General features: G+C 38.1%; 2 protein-coding genes across 15 annotated transcripts; one reads left to right on the forward strand and one right to left on the reverse strand.

Annotated features, from left to right (window-relative positions):
- Positions 1-626: 626 nt before the first annotated feature.
- On the reverse strand, positions 627-7,738 carry LOC108194990 (uncharacterized). Of its 14 annotated transcripts, none has more exons than XM_064090599.1 (21): positions 7,293-7,738; positions 7,127-7,171; positions 6,981-7,040; positions 6,799-6,873; positions 6,617-6,715; positions 6,413-6,517; positions 5,788-5,838; positions 5,600-5,698; positions 5,382-5,454; positions 5,137-5,247; positions 4,973-5,056; positions 4,755-4,868; positions 4,583-4,674; positions 3,065-3,104; positions 2,768-2,922; positions 2,149-2,293; positions 1,809-2,010; positions 1,600-1,655; positions 1,444-1,523; positions 1,216-1,350; positions 627-1,093 (listed from the first exon to the last, which is right to left on the reverse strand). In XM_064090599.1, the coding sequence occupies exons 3-9, from the start codon at positions 6,991-6,993 to the stop codon at positions 5,411-5,413; spliced, it is 486 nt and encodes a 161-aa protein (XP_063946669.1). In that variant the 5' UTR covers positions 6,994-7,040; positions 7,127-7,171; positions 7,293-7,738; the 3' UTR covers positions 627-1,093; positions 1,216-1,350; positions 1,444-1,523; positions 1,600-1,655; positions 1,809-2,010; positions 2,149-2,293; positions 2,768-2,922; positions 3,065-3,104; positions 4,583-4,674; positions 4,755-4,868; positions 4,973-5,056; positions 5,137-5,247; positions 5,382-5,410. The 14 variants fall into 14 exon arrangements, with proteins under 14 accessions (XP_063946669.1, XP_063946658.1, XP_063946646.1 ...); XM_064090588.1 differs by having other exon boundaries at positions 5,137-5,250; XM_064090576.1 differs by lacking the exon at positions 5,382-5,454 and having other exon boundaries at positions 4,755-4,864; positions 5,137-5,250; positions 7,293-7,732.
- A 1,802-nt stretch (positions 7,739-9,540) lies between these two features.
- Positions 9,541-22,111, forward strand: LOC108204477 (ATP-dependent 6-phosphofructokinase 3). Its single transcript, XM_017373940.2, has 13 exons — positions 9,541-9,944; positions 10,523-10,569; positions 10,679-10,718; positions 11,167-11,229; positions 11,306-11,443; positions 17,385-17,543; positions 18,322-18,375; positions 18,941-19,009; positions 19,312-19,441; positions 20,168-20,433; positions 21,118-21,163; positions 21,259-21,413; positions 21,682-22,111. Exons 1-13 carry the CDS (start codon positions 9,822-9,824, stop codon positions 21,880-21,882), a joined length of 1,491 nt encoding a protein of 496 aa, XP_017229429.1. The 5' UTR covers positions 9,541-9,821; the 3' UTR covers positions 21,883-22,111.
- The last annotated feature ends 362 nt before the right edge of the window (positions 22,112-22,473 follow it).

Consider the following 22,473-nt stretch of genomic DNA (forward strand, 5'->3'; position numbering starts at 1 on the left):
TAAAAACCGAAATTTTCAGACTTCGCCAACAATTCTCTATAATTTTATAAACACTTGACCAGGGTCAGGTTGCTTGGTATGTAGAAATACGGACACAAAATTAGCATACTTCCGAACCAACACTCTAGTAAATTAAAACTGGTAAACGCTAGACGCAGTAGCGTTAGCCCTTATTTATGAAACGCTAATTACACTGCGTCTTTACTGGTTATTTGGGGTCATTTTTATAAAATCTGTTATTCAGGGCATTGAACTCCAAAATTGTGTTATTTGGGCCCTTTATTATTACTTATTTGTGACTTATAAATTAGAATTAACGTACTTGTATTATTTGAACTAAGATATTATAAATTAATTTTTCACTAACAAATCTAAAACTAAAAATTTGAAAATCCTAAATTTTTTACTAATCTATTCTGATTTTTAAATTGACTTCATAAAAATGTATATGATCATTTAAAAAATATATAGTTTATAACATATTACCTAATTTATATAAGTAATAATGACATTATTGAAGGTAAAGTGATTCCTTAACTTTTTACATACTTTTTACCACATTTTCTATTATTTTTTTTGTTAAAAGAATTTGAAGTTAATATTACTAAACCAGCAAGTATAATAAATAAAAAAAACAAAATATTCCAGAATTTATATATAAACATCTATGTATCCGAAAAGTACTAAAAGTTCATGCCATAAACCACCATTATTATATTTTCATCAGATATTAAAACCCAAGTCTATCTTCTCTCAACTATTTATATATTCGAAGGGTTCATAATTCACCCAAGAGCATCTCAGACATCTCATACTTTTTATTGAAGCGGAACTTGTTCTGTTTGATGTCAATATCATTATGGATCAATGTTGCAGGTCCTGGATACCTCCTGGCTGCAAATTTGCTTCTTTACCTGGTTAAGAAGGATTGCTGGTTGAAGAAGACGGAAAGTTGCTTCCAATCCAAAGACTCGATGGTGGGGGACATAACAGTACCCACTCCAAGGGCAATTATGACAATGGCCAAACTTTTCATGCAAACATTTCCTCGGGATATCTTTCCGATCAGCCACTTACAATATTTGTCAGCATCCTTAAAGAGGGAATGATGAGCACCTTGAGATTGTTCTAACTCAAGTTTGTTACATGCTATCCTAGTATTAAACCTAACCAACTGAAGCATGTGCTGTGAAATTAAAATATAGGAAATGTTACCTTGTGCCTCAAACTCTTAAGAGTTTCCCCTAGACCTTCCAGAGATGATCGATTTGCTCAAAGTTGCCTCCCCTCCTCCGTAAGCTTTTCCCCTATCAAAAGACTTGCTTCTAGATTATCCAAACAGATATTCTCCTGGAGAATTTAAAACAAATAACATAAAAAACAGAATTAGCTCACGTTATATGTAACAATCCATAGCCATATACATAAAAGTGTGCTACTTACCCACTGCTTATAACAATCAGAGTGTCGAGTTAAGCACCAGATAAAGATGTATGTTGCTTCTCTAGCCAGCTCAGGGATGCCTGTTTATAAGATCTAATTAGTTAAACTCTTCCCAAGAGTCTTAAAGATGTTGAACTGGAGTAGATAACAGCTTACCTTCCCCTGCCGCTTTCACAGCAAATGTCAGTGTCTGCTGTGTAACTCATATCCTACTATGAAGTCAAAATTAAAAGATTTTTAAGCATCCTCAGCATCTCGATGACTCAAAATTTATAATTACACTAAAACTAACTTTTGTAAGTTAAGAGAAATGATGTGATCACAGGCCAGATTCTAAAATCAGAATCACTTTCTTCAGCTCATACCTCTTTCTCAATGTTGTCCCCATAGTATGCAACCTCCAGAAGCTGTTATGTTCATTCTCTTCTGGTAGCTGCAAACATGATTTCTCCACTAAATAATCGTGCTATTACCCCATGCCTACCAACCCAGTATAGTAGCCTACCAACTTAGCATGGTAAAGGGATGCATCAACATTTAGCCTTTACATAGTTTGGAGGCCAGAGCCTGCCATTATTGTGAACTATTGAACTTACTTTTGTTAAATATTCAAAAATAAAACTAATAATTTTTTGTCAGCTACCGGGTGAAAAGCAGGGTACAGGATAATCCACATGAATGTTAATATAATGAAGAGCGCAATACCAGTAAGTACATCATACTTCAGGCCAAGATTCACCAGCAAGTTCACCAAAAAGCCAGCCAGGACAACACCAAAAAAGTGTGCCGAGACAGCAGACCAGAATGGCATGTCTGAGAACAGAAGCAATTATGGCTCCTGTCCAAGGGCCTGTACCAGGGAAAGGGACAATTACAAACAGCATCAGGCCGAGCCATTCAAAATATATCAAAGGGCCAGCCTTCTCCCTTTGCTCTCTTGAATAACATGTCAAGCAATTGAGATGCAGACTGCTTCCTCCCAGCGAGGAAAGTTGCAAACCTTTTCAAGTAGAGTATGATAAAGGGCAGAGGAACCATATTTCTACAGTTATAAGCAAGTTACAAATCACATAATATATTCATCAACAATTGACTTACAGAGATGATCTCTTCACCTTATACAGTAATGACATATTAATATACAAACATATCATTTAATTGGCATGTTAAATTTAGAAGAATAAAATGGATCTAAATTTGGTTCAATTCCATGGCTTTCAAATATATAAAAACTTAACCTATGTAAATTTCAAATCCAGATTAATAATTAATGAGTTTAGGGAAGATCAAGGAGAGAGTTTTCAAGAATATGGTGAATCTCTACCTTACACTCCGATGCCATCATCTGAAATTCTGTCCAGCCTCTGTTGTTTGCTATGTCTGGTTTTCCACAAACAATCTACTTCGCATTATGACTTCTCTAATATCCATCAATTTACTTCCTCAAGCCTTGGTCTCATTAACTCTTATTAGCAGGTCCTGCTCATTGTTAATATAAACAAACACGAACATGTATATGATTATAGACCGATAATATAAACATGTGTTCCAAGAGTAGTGTCAGAGCTAATCATTGAATCAAATAAATGTAACATATACTCTAAGAGAAATTATAAATTACCTGTTCCAGTTTGTTCTTGAATCAAATATATGGCACACAGCTGCTAATACAAAAATAAGAAGACTTTAAATGTAACCATAATATACGCAAGCTCCAAATGAATGTAGCTGTTAAACTTACTATGCACAGAGCATATTAAACATATTATTAAAATTGATGTGAGATATGTACATAAAAAACTATCCAACAACTATATCTTAAAATTTACTATGCACAAAGATAGCTGTTAAACATATTCTTATACGCTGCAACAAATCCAGCAACAGACGGAGCAAATCAGGGAAATATATGGCACAGAGCTGCTAATACAAAATTAAGAAGACTTTAAATGTAACCATAATATACGCAAGCTCCAAATGAATGTAGCTGTTAAAAAAAAATACACAGACTAAATTCTACCAAACTCGATGAAAAATCAGGAAATCTGCCAAATATCCGGTAAATAAACTCGGATGAATACTTTGCTCCAAAGTGTGAGGTGCTGAAAGTAGGGGAATTACATATACAATTTACCAAAAATTATGACCAAGGGTGCAAATACCTCTCGAGTAAAAAGAACCAATACACGACTCAAACAAAAATACATATTTATAGCTATCATTCCAAGCACAAAACAGCAAAGTGGTGAAACAAAATTCCAGAAAAAACTGACTACAAAGTGGTGAAATAAAATATCAAGAGTATATCAGTTGTATTTTTTAAAGTAAGAAAATATTTATTTGTTCAATTTCCAACACTCTTTAACTAATAAAAAGTAAATATAACTATTTAACTAATTAAAAGAAAATATTTATGTGTTTAATTTTATTGAATTTTTCCTTATCATACATGTGACTTTTTAGTGGATTTTTCAGGACCACGTACAGGTTTATACTAATAGAATTTATTATTATTTTTCATAAGTGCTTTACTGTGCTAATAATTATAAATTAGTTCAAAGGAACAATGTCTCATTTTATTTTACGTGTAAGGTCTAGCATACGTCTACAATACACAATTATAAATCATAATATTTTTTTTAACATAAAATATAAAGCATCTTATAATTTTAACAACCTAAAAGCCACTACATACAAAGCTATAAAATGCATACTATATTTCTTGCAAGAAAAGCTATGGTAAACATCCAATTGCAGCAATTAATCTTTTTTTGCAATACAACCACATGTTAACAGTCTGACTTTGTATTCTGGTGAATGTAAATGGCTGTGACCTTTGTCTTGGCAAGTTTTTAAATAAAAAATCAATTATGTTCTTAATCAATTTTGATAAGTTCTAATCAATTTCAGTGAAAGAAAAACTGTATTAAATTAATATCTACCTCTACTTTGATCCAAAAGTATGTACAAAATTGTACATAGTTATAATCCAGTAAAAAGAGACAAAAACATACATGGCGCAGCATTATACAAAAGTGGTAATGGGTTGGCAGGTAGAGAAATAGAAGGTGAGATCACAGTATAATCAAACCTTAAAAACAATCTAAATAGAATCCAACCTAGTACAAAATCTATGTACCTTTGATGGTAGAATCCAACTCATAGCCAACAGATTGTCACAGCCAACAGATACATTCTGATCAACATTACACAACGGAGAAGGTCTAGTAGCTGGAATAAGAATGAATGAACGATGATGTTAGAATAAGTAAAAAGAAGCCAAAAGAATAAGTAAATTTTAGGTACAATACCATGATCAAGAGGCTGCTGATTTTGACCTAGGTGATCAGCTTCGTCCTCAAACACATCAAGCAGATTCTTGATACCGGTAGGAGAATTCCAAGTAGTGGGATTGGTTCGTCCCTCTTTGATCGTTTAACCAATTTGGAACACAAAGTAATCAGTGAAAATGACACCATTGAGCAATATAAAAAAGTGTCATATATAATATAACAGCTTTCACGGTCACCTTTGCCAGATATATCAGTCAATACAGATGAATACGAAGATGAAGGTCTTAAAGACGGAGTGTGAATGCTTTGCCGCCTTTAATCTGCAATTATACAAATTGCGTAAGGACATAGTCTGAATATGTCTGTTATGTCTGTTATGTTTTCAATAATTTCCACTAACCTGTGTTGATGGCTGAGGAGTGGTTCTCGTGTGTCTGACCATGAGGTGTTTCTTTCTCCCGCATCTGTATCCGTTTCTCAGTGCTAAACCCACGGCCTTTGCGCTTTTTTACTACTACCAAACAGGAGGAAAAGGAATAAGTTGAGACACATTTAACAGACTTAAAACAAAAGTTTAAAATGTAACTGAGTTTAAGAACACAATATATGGTGTGATGTGCTTATGCCTGGTTTGTGGTTAGTTACCTGATTCACTCACGACAGAACAGCTAATTTCATTTTGACATAGTGGACTGGCTATCATGGAAAACCTCAATTGCTTCTCAATGTTAGGACCCCGGCCATTACGTTTGGGTTTACATAGAAAGTAGCTCAACGGATCAATAATACCAGACAACACAATGGGTCCAATTTGTATGAATTTAAGATGTCTAGTTTTATAGTGTGGCTGAAAGTACAATTACCAGGGGGTGCGTCAACGTTTAAGCGAAGTTGGAGATTGTCAGAACCCAGGTTTGGATTGAGGTCTCTATTTGATATATCACGCATTATTGTATAGGTCCCTGCAGTGGTTAAATGTGTGGATAATCATACTGATTAATTCAAAGATAAAACTGAGTAAAAAAAAATGATGATTTGCTCAGATACATACCATCACGAAAACGATTCTCAATATTTAGTCCATGACCTGTACGTTCCAGGACTAAGCCATTTTGCAAGACGTCAGAGAGGCATTGTATCAAAAATCAGTATCAAGTATTCAAAATGAATGCCATATTTGTCAAAACAATCTTAAATATATTATATTAACTGAGAGTACTATAAACTGAATCAAAAGTAGGGTGATGCCACGATTTCAAGTACTGCCTCTCCAAAACACCCCATACCTTAATTGAAACTTAAAAAATTATATAATTATCAGTGCATTCAACCTTCTATTAAGCCTAAGCCTGAATGCATATTAAACTTTAATCTTCAGTTGGGTTTATCAAGAAAACCTTGCATATATTATGATGCATCATTAACTCGAGCTATACTGCACAATATGGACCCAGGCTATTAAAACCCCTCTCGGGCAAAAAGAACCTGCCTCGTTTGCTTAAAATTTAATCTCGAATGACCGTGTCAGCGAATAATGACAGAACTTCAGATCATCAATTATCAACGCAAATTTGCAAGTATACCACTTAGTTTGTCCTTTCAAATATATGTATTGCTCCTAATTTTTCAATTAAGTAAAATGAAGTTGTGAATCAGCATTATTATACTTGACTTACCATGAACAGGAACATGGTTTTCCTTGTCTTGAGAATGCGCCTTCTTCAACACATTATCCGATAGAAGAGTTTCGACATTTGGAACACGTCTTCTTTTAGAGTTTCCTGGTTTATGAGTATGAATTGTAAGATTTGAGGGCAGCGTACATCCAAATTGATTAATTATAAACAATATAATTTAATAGTTGTAAAGGTGTCGATAACCTATCATGTCAGTTGAAACTTGTCCAGTGATTGTTCCGGGATCATTCTGTGTGATCCCGGATACAAACATGCCGCTCCCACTAACATCAATTGAAGAGGCTGTGAAACAAAAACTAAATAATCAAGCAGCTAGATATGGGACATGCACTTGCTACATGGATGGAGAGATGTCTATCCCATACCTGATTGATCTGCATCCTTTTGGGCTCCTGCATTATACCATTCTCCTACCTGATTTTTGTCTTCAGCGGGTCTGGCTGCAAGAACATGACGTACAATTGAACACATAATTGTTTAAGCATGTTTTTAGTATTCAACAGTGAATGACATCATTGTTAGATATATAAAATTAGAAGTCGAGTACCATGTTTCTGCATATTTGCAACCCGCTGGTGAAGGAGAGCATTGCGATGAACACGACGTTCTGGACCAAACAGCATGAAGATTAAAACGAAACAAAAAGAAAAAATACAGTACAAACGCATGAACCATGCCAAAGCGATAACAAACCTCCATTATCTGTATTATCGGAACCCTCTGACCCACGTCTCCGAGCTGTGAACATAATGATTTCAAAACATTAGTGAGGAGCATGAGTAGAGCCATCAGTTAATCAGCGCAATATTGTTTATATTTCCAACATATTATACAACTCCCATAAACGGGAAATACATACCCACTGTCGTGGCCCTTCGAGGCGTAAGTGGAAGGTGAGAATCCACTACTTTGATAGGATGAGTGAGAACAACCCGTCAGTAAAGCGTGTCAAGCGATTGTCTTGTTAGATCGCGATCGAGATTAGAAGCGAAGACTCTCGATTCACGAATGATCCTCCATGCCTGCAATCCTGTGAATATTATGAATGATACGCTTCGGAAGAGCATGATACAGATTAAGCTTGATACATATTATTAATTGCCACTTATCTGTCATTCAAATTTGAAAAAACAACCTCATGGTCTGAATCGGCGCCGATTGTGCGAGAGAAATGCAATTTCAGATTACCTGCCATATATGCAAAGATTAGATTGATGATTAAAATCCGGTTATGTTGATGTAAACGGGTCATGCCCGTGAGCTGATTAACACTGAAAATGGGTAGAAGATGGGTAAAATGCGGGTAAATAGGCTAAACGGATTTTGCGCTCATTAAGAATATATAGATATAGAATATAGATATAGATTATTTATGAGAACACTCTCATCCTTATATTTATACTGTAAATAATAATCCTATAAATTAATCTCCGTAATTAGTTTATGTTCCAAAAATTTGTTACTTTTATTCTTACTTCTTTCTATCTTTTTTGAAAAAATCTAATTACTAAGTTATATTTTTGAATATAAGTAGAAGAACTAGAGTCAAATTGTTGTATTATGTTTTCGAATTTGCACGATTAGGCGTTTATTTATATGTGAATAATTTCTGGAAGGAAAAATGTAATAATCGAGAATTACTTTTATCATATTATTCCTTGTTCATGTCGACCAGGGGTGTAAACGAGCCGAGCCGAGTCGAATACTGTCAGGCTCGGCTCGAGCTCGACTGAAAAGTTCGGGGCTCGAGTTCGAGTTCGACCGAGTCTTTAATTTCAAGTTCGAAACTCGGTTCGTAAATAGTTCGATAGGCTCGAGTTCGGCTCGAAAGCTCGAATCGAGTCACCAAATATTGACAAAAACTTGAAATATGATCGGTTCGACTCGAGTTCGATTCGATTAAATATATAAATTATAAATAAAATATTAAATATATTTGTAAAAATATATTTATAATAAAAAAATTAAAAAATAATAGAAGCTCGATAAGGCTCGCGAACCTTACGAGCCGAGTAATTTGAAGCTCGAGCTCGGCTCGGTAAAACATCCAAATAGCTCGAGCTCGAGCTCGGCTCGATTATTACCGAATCAAACCCGAATATTTTCCGAGCCGAACTCGAGTAGCTCACGAATAGTTACACCCCTGATGTCGACCGAGACTTTAGGACTTCAGGTTGAAGGACCCAGGGCTCTTGTGGGCCTCTGGCCATATATGAAGATTCTCAAAAATGTTTCCTAATTTTACGGCCCAAGTATGTAGGGCCTAATGCCTATCCAAAACAAGTGGCGCACATAAATTTACCAACCTCAACTTTATTCCTTCAATTCTTTTGTTCTTGTTTCGTATAATATTAATACCTTTTCCCAATAATTAAAAATGTAGTCGCAAGTTGTTAATGTCTTTGTCTCGTTCAATTGTATACTTTAAAGATGAGAGGGTTTGAGGGTTTGAGAAGCATTTTAATACTCTTATAATACATGAAATTCTACATCTTTCTGAAATAAACTCTTTATCTTTTTGTCACATAATAAATATGAAACACCTCAATATTTAGAGGGGTGTATTGGATTGGGATTTTAAAACATTTTTTTGCATTCATGAAATCCGAAGGTATTCGATTGAGATTGTTTGAAATCCATTAAAATCTTGAGGTATTCAATTGAGATTTTAAATTATGCTACAAAATCTAGAAGTATTCAATTTGGATTTTAAATTATGCTTTAAAATCCGATGGTATTCAATTGGGATTGTTTAAAATCCATTAAAATCTGATGATATTCAAATGCTGATGGATTTTTTTTCATTTTATAAAATGATGGATTTTGTGGCATTTTTCAGTGTATTTTAAGTTTTTTGAAATCCCACCAAATTCAATGGGATTTTGAAGCATTGTACCTAAATTCTATTAACTCTGCGACATTTCATCAAAAATCTGCAAAAAATCAAAATCCCATACAATCCATAAACTAAAAACAATACATTAAAATCTCAATCGAATACACCCCCATTATATTCAAATTTTTTAAATTTAACTAAACAGTCCCATAATCATTAGCGAATACAAATTCGCTTAAAAAGTGATTGTCGTGAGTACCGGAAAATCGAAAACAAGAAATAAAACTGTTGAAATACAAAAACAGGGGGCGATGACCGTACAGTATATATAGCTTTACAACATCGCAAAGGGTTTTTTTTGCCTCTTCTCTACACACAGCAGTATTGCATATAATAGCGGTATAGCACAGAGCAGATTTGCGCATGTTAAATCACATCATTAGTGGGAATATTATTGCTGTATTTAAGATATATTATTAGTAGTGTAATACAAGTGTTTGATAGGAAAGATTTGCAGAGGGAGAGATCAAGAAAGTGAGGAGGAGAGATTTAATGAAAGGGAACAAAGAGAATAGCAATGGGAGCAATACCCAGATGATGAAAGTTGAAAATGGTGATGATGGGTATGTTCTTGAAGATGTTCCTCACTTGAATGACTACTTGGATGGCCTTCCTGTAAATCTCTCTCTCTCTCTCTCTCTCCCCCTCTCTCCTCCCCCCCTCTCTCTCGCTCCCTCCCTCCTCTCTCCCTCTCTCTCTCTCTCTCGCTCCCCCACTCTCTCTCCCCGTATATAATGTAGGTATGTTGAGTTCTAAGATTCAGTTTTGACTGGATTTATGTTACTTGTGGTGGTTTATGCTTAAGTGATTTGTCGAGTCTTTCCCTGATTCACTGATTGGATGCTTATATTCTAGACCTGATCTGGTTACTATTATTTTTCAAGAGTTAAAATAACATTTATTTTTATTTTTGTTGTAATTTAGTGACTCTGCTTAAAATTTATAGAGGCAAGAGTTAACTGTTATTCATGTTTATATAGACACATTAACAAGAAAGGTGAAATTACTATGTTGTTGGGATCTAGTTCTTTCAGTTGTTTAGAGTAAGAGGTTTAAAAGCTTATATATGCTTTGATTGTTTTAAAAGATTGATCAAGTGAACTTGTCTTTCCCAATTATGTTTCTTGAATTTTTAAAACTTTACAAATCAGATTTTATCAGCTCAATTTTAATTTTCATATTTCTTTTGGCAGACCTATCCTAACCCGTTGCGGTCTAATCCTGCATATTCAGTTGTAAAGTAAGTAAACTATGTTATGTTTTCCCCTCATCCACTTCTTTATTACATTATATTGCCATTTATTATAATTGGTCAGTATTTAAGTTGCTATGTTTGCTTTTGGTTTCAGGCAGTACTTTGTGAATGACGATGATACCGTACCCCAAAAGGTTAATTACCCAACACTTTCATTCATCAATGATTCAATATTAAGCTATTAGGAAATAACACCGCTCCACTCTATACCCTTTTCTTTATCTAGTTAGTTTTCACTATATGCTTGTAGAGCAACAACAATAGCCATACAGATTCATGATGTAAGCAAAAACTCATAAACACTCTGAGTTACGTGTGCCAATTCTTGCTTTGTAACTACTTTTGTGTGCGTGAAAGAAGATACAAGTCAGTATGGCTCATAATGCCTTTTGCTTTCCATACATGGTCCGTTAAGTTACTAGATGGCATGGACATATAGCATGCTGTCTTTATTTGTCTGCATATATAGAAATGTTATCATTTACAAATATCAACGCTAATCTAAAACACATGGGCAATCGAGTTTCATAGTTGCTTAACATGTATAACAGGGACGATTCTCTATTTTCTTTACTGTTACAGGTTGTGGTTCACAAGGATAGCCCAAGGGGGACACATTTTCGACGTGCTGGACCTCGCCAGAAGGTTTGTGATTTCCAGTTCTAGTAGAACTAATTTTTGATGCATATAGTTTGGCTGACACATATATTCAATACCACAGGTGTATTTCAGCTCAGATGAGGTGCATGCTTGTATTGTAACATGTGGCGGATTGTGCCCTGGGCTAAATACGGTGATTAGGGAACTTGTATGCGCTCTTTATCACATGTATGGCGTCACAAGAGTCCTCGGAATAGAGGTTCGTCAGGGTGTTTTTTCGGGATCAATATCTGTTTCCAGTAGACTTTATCTCTGAAGGAACTTATGACACTTACTAATTTAAGTTTTATTAATGTTTAAAGCTTCTGCTTCTTGTATTGTTGCTTACTAATTTCTAGCTTCAGTAGCAACATGAATGCCGAGGCTTAGTACTACATTTATAATATATTATTTCATTAAGATAATCTATTGCATGTGTCAGTATGAGAGATTGTGACACTCTTGACCATCTTCTAGGTAAGTTAATCCATATGCTTGTATAATAGACATCTCTACTTGCACCTGGATTCTTGGGATTTTTGTCTCGTGGTTTTCTTGCTGTGTCATATGTTTTCTGGTTCTGGATCTTTGATGTCACTCTGTGATACATCTACTAAAGTCACCAGTGGGACATGTTTACTCAAGACGAGTCAAGAAGGGCAGTTATGGGAATAGTCATATTCAGCAAGGGCAAAAAGGTCATTAGAGACAAAGAAGGAAAGGGGAAGAAAAGGGGGGAGCCAGGAAGGAATTAGGGTATCTTACTGTCTAGTCTATTTTCTTAGGCTTGGAGAGTGTGGCCTCTCGAAAGTCCATTTCTATCTGTAATTCTCAGTTCGTTGTTATTTTGGAGTCCTGTAGCTCGTACTTATAATTCTCAGTCCCAATTAATATAAGCAGTCTTTTACAAGTGGTATCAGAGCCCAGATCCATGGGACCTCCGACCGCCGCTCAGCGAATTGATCAGTTGGAAGAAAAAACTGCAGATCTGGAAGAACACATGGCGACGATGGTTGCCAAGGCGGTGGAGGCGGCAGTGACGGCCATGCGCCACTCCCTGTCTGAGTTGTTGATAGAAGGACAAGCCGCAGCCGCTCGTAAACACAGCGAAGAGTTGGAGGCGTCGGCGATGCGGCTGGAAGGACGTTTTAACCGTTCCAGAGAGGCACATGACCACATGATAAACCAGATCCGTGATGAGCAGTTGAAGTTTCAGTCGGAGATTCGTTCAACGGTATCTGGGGCTCCGACGGTCAAACAACCAGGGGTGAACACGGCTGACCCTAATCTTAACCATGTGGGTTCCTCTGCAGTTGGGTCTTTGGGCGGAGGGAACCGAGGAGGAAGTGAGCAATTAGGGTTTGGGCGTAACACGGATATGGGGTTTTCAGGAGGGTTTGGTGGTGGTGGGGGCTCCGGAGGGGGACCGGGTAATTGGCGTTACCGTAAGTTGGACATGCCCATTTTTGACGGAACGGATCCCGATGGTTGGATCTTGAGGGTGGAACGATATTTTGCTTTCTATAAACTCCGGGAGGAGGAGATGCTTGAGGCGGTGGTGGTTGCGTTGGAAGGTGAAGCACTCCGGTGGTACCAATGGGAGCAGAAACGCCGGCCAATTCGGCTATGGGCGGATCTGAAATTGTTTGTGTTGAGGCAGTTTCGTCCAGCCAGTGGGGGGTCCCTTTATGAGCAATGGCTGGCAACGTCCCAGACATCGACTGTGTTGGAATACCGCCGTCAATTCATTGAGACTGCAGCTCCTCTCGAGCATTTGTCGGAGAATATACTGTTGGGTCAGTTCTTGAATGGATTGAGGGAAGAGATTAGGGTGGAGGTGCGCCTGCTTAATCCGGTGAATATCGAGCAGGCCATGGAGCTCGCTGTGAAGGTTGAAGAGAGGAATAAAGTGACCACAGGGCCAAAACAGACCTTGAGTACGGCAAAAACAGGGGGGGTCACTATTGCACAGCAGGGTGAGCCAGTCCGGGTCTGTGTGGTCGAGCCCAAATATACAGAAATATGGGGGTTCCAATTACGCCGAGTCCCAAATATCGGGATCATCCTCCAAGTATAGTAGCCCAACCACACCTCCAAAATTGCCAACTGAGTTTCGTCGTCTGACTGACAAGGAACTCCAGGAGAAGAAGGCTAAGGGCATTTGTTTCCGTTGTGATGACAAATGGGTCATGGGACACCGATGTCGTAGAAAGGAGTTGAGCGTGATTCTGATTGACGATGAGGACGAAGATGGCACGGAGGGTAGTGGTACTGAACCCCCGCTCTCTCCAGCCCATACCGAGGAGTTAACTCCAGAAGTATCCCTCAACTCCGTAGTGGGGATTTCTAACCCTAAAACAATGAAAATCAGAGGACAGGTGGAGGATCAGGCTGTAGTGGTCATGGTGGATCCAGGCGCCACACACAATTTTGTATCATTTGCGGTGGTGAAGAAGCTGAATATTCCAGTGGAGAATGCGGGGGAGTTTGGAGTGGCCTTGGGTAATGGCGATACAATTAAGGGTCGTGGCATTTGTAAGGAGCTCAGCTTACAGTTAGATGGACGGGTGATGATTTGTGATGATTTTTTACCATTGGAATTGGGGACAGCTGATGTAATCCTTGGGGTACAGTGGTTGGAGACCTTAGGACCGGTTACCACTAACTGGAAGACGCAGACAATGTTGTTTGAGATTGGGGGTAAGAAGGTGCAGTTACATGGTGATCCCTCGCTCGTGCGCTCCCAGTTGTCACTTAAGGCCATGATCCGCTGTTTGAGGAAGGAGGGGCGTGGTTTTTGGGTGGAATGTAATAAGATGGACCATGTCACTATGGAGGAGGGGAACCAGAAAATTCCAGTGGAGTTGTTGCCGATAGTAAATCGTTTTCAGAAGGTGTTCTCGGAGCCGAAAGGGTTGCCTCCCTCGCGAGGCCATGAGCACGCGATCACGTTGAAGATGGGTAGTGATCCCGTGGGGGTGCGACCATATAGGTACCCCCAAAGCCAGAAAGATGAGATTGAGAGGCTGATTAAAGAGGCAGCAGGAATCATTCAACCCTCCAAAAGCCCGTTCTCAAGTCCCGTGCTACTAGTTAAGAAGAAGGATGGATCGTGGAGATTTTGTGTGGATTACCGGGCTCTAAACAAAGAGACGGTACCGGATAAATACCCTATACCGGTTATTGATGAACTACTAGATGAGTTGAACGGGGCACGTGTTTTTTCCAAACTAGATTTGAAGGCGGGGTACCACCAAATCCGTGTCAAGGCAGAAGATGTTCCGAAGACGGCGTTTAGAACTCACGATGGCCACTACGAGTTCTTGGTTATGCCATTCGGACTTACAAATGCTCCGGCAACCTTCCAATCGTTAATGAACGACATCTTTAGGCCTTATTTGAGGAAGTTCATCTTGGTCTTCTTTGATGATATTTTAGTATACAGCCAAAGTGAACAGGAGCACATAAAACATTTGGAGCAGACCCTGGCTGTACTGGACGACCATCAGCTGTACGCGAATTTGAAGAAGTGCGATTTTGGGAAGTCGTCCATCTCATACTTGGGGCATATGGTGTCGAATGAAGGCGTGGGGGTGGACACTGATAAAGTCCAGGCTGTAGTTAATTGGAAACAGCCCCGCAACCTTCGCGAGTTGCGTGGATTTCTGGGACTTACGGGATACTACAGACGCTTTATGGCACAATATGCCCAGATAGCGGAGCCTTTGACACAGCAGCTTAAACGGGATAATTTTGGTTGGTCTGAATCTGCTACAAAGGCCTTCCAACAGTTGAAGTCTGCTATGGTTAACCCTCCAGTGCTGCGATTACCAGACTTCAGTAAGGAATTTGTTGTGGAAGCGGATGCTTCCGGGTTTGGTTTGGGCGCTGTATTGATGCAAGACAACCGTCCTATAGCTTTTTTCAGCAAGTTGTTAGGCCAGCAGGCCCGTCTGAAATCCATCTACGAAAAAGAACTCATGGCAATCTGTTTCGCTGTAACCAAATGGAAACACTACCTCTTAGGGCGGCAGTTCATTGTAAGGACAGATCAACAAAGCCTCAAATATCTTTTACAGCAACGGGAAATCAATCCCGAATATCAGAAATGGGTTAGGAAATTGTTGGGATCCCAGTTCGAGGTTCAGTTTAAACCAGGATCGGCCAACAAAGTGGCTGATGCTCTTTCGCGTAAAATGGAGAGTGAAAAGGAGTTGCAGAGCTTAGTTTCTGTGTCCACAGCTCAGGTGGATTGGCGAGAACTGGACCGGGAGATTGCAGCAAGTACTGAATTGCAGAACATTAAGAACTTTATCACGACGACCAACCCTGTGTACGCTGGGTTTCATCTGCAGGGGGCCACTTTGATGTTTAAAAACAGAGTCGTGATACCACGCACCTCTAAATTCGTACCAATTTTGCTCAGCCAGTACCATGATTCAGTGATTGGGGGACATTCGGGGGAAGTAAAGACTTATCTACGACTGGCTAAGGATTGGTTTTGGCGAGGTATGAGACAGGACGTCACTCGCCATGTCCAAGAGTGTGTGACATGCCAACAGCAAAAGCACTCTCAACAATCCCCTGCAGGATTGTTACAACCCTTACCCGTACCATCACAAGTTTGGGATGAAATTACTATGGACTTTGTCGAGGGCTTACCGATGTCCAAGGGGGTTAATTGTATACTGGTGGTGGTGGATAGACTCTCAAAGTATGCCCACTTTATTCCCCTGCGACATCCATTCACTGCAGCCACTGTAGCAGAAGCTGTGTTACGGGAGGTGGTCCGCTTACATGGGTTCCCATGTGTCATAATTTCTGATCGAGACAAGATCTTTATGAGCTTGTTGTGGCGAGAGTTATTTAAGCTGCATGACACGGGGTTGAAGAGAAGTACGGCTTACCATCCCCAAACGGATGGACAGTCGGAGATCGTTAACAAACTGTTAGAGACATATTTGAGGTGCTTTGTGATGGGACAGCAAAAGAAATGGGCGCACTGGTTGGCGTGGGCAGAGCTATCATACAACACATCCCCTCACCTATCGACGAAGTTGAGTCCATTCCAGGTACTTTATGGGCGAGAACCTCCCAAATTAATGAAAGTGGGGCAAAGACAGACGGCTGTTGGTAGTCTGGAGGAATGGTTACAGGAGAGGGATGGCGTTTTAGATGAGCTAAAGTTCAATTTGGTGGTGGCACAGCACCGTATGAAGGTATATGCGGATAAAAAGAGGCGACCTGACTGTTTTGCAGTAGGGGACAAGGTGTTTCTGAAACTACAGCCGTATAGGCAGAGGTCCTTGGCTGTGCGAATGAATGAGAAACTATCTCCTCGGTTCTATGGTCCTTTTGTGGTGTTGAAAAAAATTGGGGAGGTGGCTTATGAGCTGGAATTGCCACCCACTAGCAACATTCATCCGGTCTTTCATGTATCGCAACTCAAGCGGTATGTTGGCTCCACTGTAGTCACGCCATTTTTACCTCCCCAGATTTCAGAAGACTTGGAGTTGTTGGGGGAGCCTGAGCAAGTGTTGGCAGTTCGGAATGTGGACATGGCAGCACCAGACCAAGGGGAAGTCTTGATACAGTGGAAGGGGTTACCAAAGTCAGAGGCGACTTGGGAAAATATGGTACTGGTCAACTTGCTATTTCCGGCTTTCCACCTTGAGGACAAGGTGAATCTTCTGGGGGGGAGTAATGTGATACATCTACTAAAGTCACCAGTGGGACATGTTTACTCAAGACGAGTCAAGAAGGGCAGTTATGGGAATAGTCATATTCAGCAAGGGCAAAAAGGTCATTAGAGACAAAGAAGGAAAGGGGAAGAAAAGGGGGGAGCCAGGAAGGAATTAGGGTATCTTACTGTCTAGTCTATTTTCTTAGGCTTGGAGAGTGTGGCCTCTCGAAAGTCCATTTCTATCTGTAATTCTCAGTTTCGTTGTTATTTTGGAGTCCTGTAGCTCGTACTTATAATTCTCAGTCCCAATTAATATAAGCAGTCTTTTACAGATAGATCTACTAAAGTCTCGTGGTTTTCTTGCTGTGTCATATGTTTTCTGGTTCTGGATCTTTGATGTCACTCATATATGATTTGGTCTAAATACATTTAACAATATTGTATTGCTTTCTGTTCAACTAATGCTTATGCCGTGCAGGGAGGATATAGGGGTTTCTATTCAAGAAATACCATTTCCTTAACACCAAAGATTGTAAATGACATCCACAAACGTGGTGGGACAATCCTTGGGACATCTCGTGGGGGTCATGATACAATGAAGATTGTTGACAGCATTCAGGATCGAGGAATTAATCAGGTCAGGAAAACTTTACAATGATACTAATTACTACTCCCTCCTTCCCTTCCCACTTCTTTAAAGTTTTTTTCATTGCTTGACACGTATTTTAAGACGTACATAAAATATAGTTCCATAACTTATTTTTGAAATTTTCTTTTCCTGAATAAAAATTTGAACATTAAAATTTTATTTTTAAGCAAAAATTTAAAGCAAAAATTTAAAATAATTTATGAAACTATACTAATTACTATATATGAGACTTAAAATGCGTGCCGAACCCTTTTTCCCAAATGGTAACAACCTAAAGGCACTGAGGGAGTACTTATTAAACTTTGCCAGGGTTTATGAGTGTTCTCTTTGTAACATCTGTTACTCTCAGATAATACGAGAAATGCGGAAATAAGTAAAGGAGACGTTAGTAGAGAGGAGAGGAAAAGATTGGCAGAGAAATGAAACTCAGATAATATGAGAAATGTAGAAAGTGACAAAAAGGAACGATGGTAGAGGAGAAAAAGAGACTGGTAGAGACTCTGGTTTATGAATTATAATACTGTCTGCTACAAGTTTTGCAATGGGTTGATGCCTCTATATATAGAACAAAACATGGAACTTATTGCCTATATTACTTGGCTATAGTATAAATAGATACTAGAATAGTGATAGATGACAAGCTGCCTAGACTACCTCTTATTATAGTAATTATACTTGCAGTAACTATTTTATTACTGAAATTCGACATTTAATATTTTTTTGCTCCATTGGCAATCTGCTCACTGATTGTAGTATACTGGTTCAGGTTTATATTATTGGAGGGGATGGGACTCAAAAAGGTGCTGCTGTTATTTTTGAGGTATGTTTCTCCCAGAAGGAGCTCCTTGTGTATCTTGGCTTACACCAATGGAATTCAACTTGAATTACCTGTATGTGGTATTTGAAGTTTGAACTGTATGATGCTTCATATCTGTGAAAGTCATTACATATATTTTGCACAATTATTCTGTTCTTGGCCTCTTGCTTTTTGTATTCTTGTCCTTGTCCTGCCTCAAATTCCTGTATACTTTTATGGAGTATACTTACTTTATCGATCGCTTTTCCTGTGATGGGTATCCTTCGGAATAAGTTATCCGACCAATGCAGCAGTGTTCGTTGTACCGTAGAACGTAGCTGACTACAGGAACAGTTGATAACAGTTTTTGCTGCCTAATCAGTCGAAAGTATATATCATATACTTTTTAAATAAGTAAAACCACATTCAGATATCATCGTGAGTTTAAAGTGATACTAATTCTTTTGTGAGATCAACAATGTCTGCCTCCATATCCTGTTTCCTACAGGGATGATATGTCGGCTTTTTAGAATCTTAGATGTAAAATAAAATGCTACCTTTTTCTCTAAAATTGTAATACTCATTGCAGGAAGTTAGACGCCGTGGTCTGAAGGTTGCGATTGCAGGGATTCCAAAAACTATTGATAATGACATTCCGGTAACGTATTATCATTCATTAATTTCTATCTATATATCTAAATTAGTTACAGTATTAAATTCTTTTTACTACAAGTTGAGGCATAACTAAACTGAACTTATTTGTCAAGTCGCAATCCGATGCTTGGATTTGGATTTCTCTTGCGAGTAGTTCTTAAAGGTTTTGCATATCATATTAGATATATGACTATGTATGACTATCGATGACATTCCTCTTTTATATGTGCCCCCTCATAAATATACAAATCCCTCGAGAAGCTTTTATCAACTTAAACAAGTCTGGGATTGACTGTTTTTGCTCAGGTAATTGATAGATCGTTTGGATTTGATACTGCTGTTGAGGAAGCTCAACGGGCCATCAACGCTGCTCATGTGGAAGCTGAAAGTGCTGAGAACGGTGTAGGAGTAGTGAAGCTAATGGGCCGTTACTGTGGTAATTTTTTATGCCTTATTGCCTTGTACTATTATAGCAAAGATTGTTTATGAGGTATTACTTCACCAGTTGTATCTGTGTTATAATATTTATGTTGGAAAATATATGATCAACTTATTTATCATTTATGGTGGAATTTTTATGACCAAATTTGTCATTATTGACTTGCTCTCCTTAAATCTATTAAAGGATCCACAGACCTGGGGCATATTGAGTCCCTTTTGACTCTGACTTAAAGTCATTCTTCGCCATGAAAGAAGGGCACTGTCCTTTTAACCTTGTCATTGCCCGGACTTTGGTCCTTGAGTGTCCCATGATAATCCGTGTATTGGATTTGGTGTTGAGTTTTCAGATTCTAAACTTTTGTGCGGTTTGAGGTCAGTTGCGTTTCCAGAGGAGACACTTTAGTGCAGATAATATGTATATGGGTAAATAAGGGCAACAAAAAGGAAAACAGAACTTTCTATTATCAGCTTCCTATGTAATGAAGTACCTCTTTTCCTTTGCTCATGTATCAAATTCACATGTGATAAGAGCTTTATCTACCTGACAACAAATATGAATAGCAGTGATATAGCTCACTGACAAGATATGGAGAACTTGATGAATTCAACTCACATGATGCCTACGGCCCCACCTTAACCCTTCATGCTCATCAATTGATTTTATGATGTATTTTTGCCGTCATTGTATTTATGCCATTCTATTGTTACATAAATGTTGTAGGTTTCATTGCTATGTATGCCACTCTTGCCAGCCGAGATGTAGATGTGTGCTTGATTCCAGAGTCGCCATTTTATCTTGAAGGAGAAGGTGGACTTTTTGAATATGTAGAAAAACGACTTAAAGAAGATGGACACATGGTTATTGTTATAGCTGAAGGAGCAGGTCAGGATCTTCTCGACAAGGAACTGGGCTTAGGAAAGGAGCAAGATGCTTCAGGAAACAAGCTACTTGCAGATAATGGGTTGTGGGTTACTCAAAAGATTAAGGTATTAACATACTATAATTAATTGCCCAGGTCTTTATTAAAAAGGCCTCTGTACTAGATAAAATGTTCTATGTTGTTTTGGCCCACTTGAAAGTAACTGTTTTTTTTTCCTTAACTTTTTCTTCCACGAGTACTACTTATATTTCAATAAATTGAGTTGTCAGTACGGGATAGACGGAACATTATCGCACACAAGTTTAAATTTTCAAAAGTCGATCGCATTATTCTGTCCAATGTGTCGAAAAAAACGGCCATCTTATTTGATGCATCTATTCTTTTAATCGATTTTTCAGCATCTTGGAGCTTGTGAGCCTGCTATCTTTTGTAGTATTGATATACCCCTGTATGTTGTATTATAAATCGGTTAGGAACAGAGATTGCTTTTTGAGGAAACAGTACAAGTAAAGGATTTTATTGTTTGGATAGTTATTCCTATTTGACCCGATGCGTCTTCTGTGTTGAATACTGTTTCTTCAGCTGCATTACTCGTTTACTCTAGACTAGCGTAAATTCCAGTGAAGGAAGAAAAAAACATGTTAGTCCTGAGATTAGTGCACTAATTTGGAGTTCACACAGAATTTATCTATTGAATTAGATAGTTAGATGTAATATTTTTGGTAAATTCTCAGTTATAATGATTCTGGTGGCTTATGGATATAGTATATACCCTCTGCTTCTGTTGTAGGATTATTTTGCAAGGAAGAAGTTGTCACTTACCCTTAAGTATATAGGTCAGCAAGTTTCTGTGCACAATGGTCTAATATTTACAGCTGCATGAACTGTAAAAATTCTATAAACTTGGAGGTGACCTTTTTTATCTTGGCAGATCCTACCTACATGATCCGTGCTATTCCCAGTAATGCATCGGACAGTGTGTATTGCACTCTTCTTGCTCAAAGTTGCGTTCATGGAGCAATGGCAGGGTACACAGGCTACACAAGTGGGCTTGTCAACGGCAGACAGACATACATCCCTTTCAATGTAAGTGGAGGATTAGATAGACATCTTCTCTAATATATATTGATACTACTACACTCAGTAACAGACCTCTGCTATTTTCTTATTTTATAAATCGTCCAGTAACATTTGTGAACTAAAAATTCTCATTGGAATGCCCTCTAAAACCTCTCCTGGTAGAAGAAAAATTCTAAAACAATTAATGTATTTATGCCAATGCGTCAAACTTTTCCTGGTTTCTCTTTTTCCATTGTAATGTGGCCCGACTGTTTATTGAGAATTCTTCGTGCAGTGCATAAATGAAAAGAGGAACCATGTGGTGATAACCGATAGGATGTGGGCAAGGCTTGTTTCTTCGACAAATCAGCCCAGCTTCTTAGGCAGTGTTGTGATTGCCAAAGCAAAAGAAGAGGAACAGCCGCAGACTCAATTGCTGGATGGTGAGAACTGTAATGATGAGAAGATTAATGAGATTGGCACACATGAAAACTGAAAAACTAAGATTAAGTATATTCTCGGGTCTGATCAGTTTATGTATTATCATTATACTATAGGAGCCATTTGATCAAGAATACTAAGTGATGTCGAAATGATAAACGATTAATTCTTTTTTTGATTAATTCTATAAGGTCTGGGGTATATGCAGTTGTTTTCCCAGCTTCAGTCGAGTCAGTCGAGTACTTGTAAAAATCTTTTGATTAATTCTTTTTTTTATGAGACCATTTATTAATTGCTGCAAAAGCTTAAGCATGATCCGCCTGATATTACTGAAATAAACTATCCCAACTTCGAAAATTTAATAAATTTTGAAAACTGTTTGATCAAAGTTTTGATACTTGAAATGCAAGTTTAATTGCTTGAGGCCATGTGTTATCCAGCTTGTTACATCCGGGTCTTAATCTTTTATATCACTATTTTAACAAATAATGTCCCAAATATCATAATTGTGAAAAAATATTCAAAATATTTGTAACATCATTCACATTTTCATATTCGGGCCAAAACACACCAGTCCGCATTTCAGATATTATGTTTTTTAAAAGTAAAACAAAACATCATATGATAATTCGTTTTGGTTATTAAC

Source organism: Daucus carota, chromosome 1, assembly GCF_001625215.2.
Source record: "Daucus carota subsp. sativus chromosome 1, DH1 v3.0, whole genome shotgun sequence".
NCBI lineage: Eukaryota > Viridiplantae > Streptophyta > Magnoliopsida > Apiales > Apiaceae > Daucus > Daucus carota.

Excerpts from the sequence above, each read along its gene's own strand:
- LOC108204477 (XM_017373940.2), top strand. The coding sequence starts at position 9,822 with ATGAAAGGGAACAAAGAGAATAGCAATGGGAGCAATACCCAGATGATG. Across the intron at positions 9,945-10,522 it reads ACTACTTGGATGGCCTTCCT|ACCTATCCTAACCCGTTGCG; the intron begins GTAAATCTCTCT and ends TTCTTTTGGCAG. Across the intron at positions 10,719-11,166 it reads ATGATACCGTACCCCAAAAG|GTTGTGGTTCACAAGGATAG; the intron begins GTTAATTACCCA and ends TTACTGTTACAG.
- LOC108194990 (XM_064090576.1), bottom strand. Across the intron at positions 6,716-6,798 it reads AAAGGATGCAGATCAATCAG|CCTCTTCAATTGATGTTAGT; the intron begins GTATGGGATAGA and ends TTTGTTTCACAG. Across the intron at positions 5,839-6,412 it reads AAACCATGTTCCTGTTCATG|TCCTGGAACGTACAGGTCAT; the intron begins GTAAGTCAAGTA and ends AAAATGGCTTAG.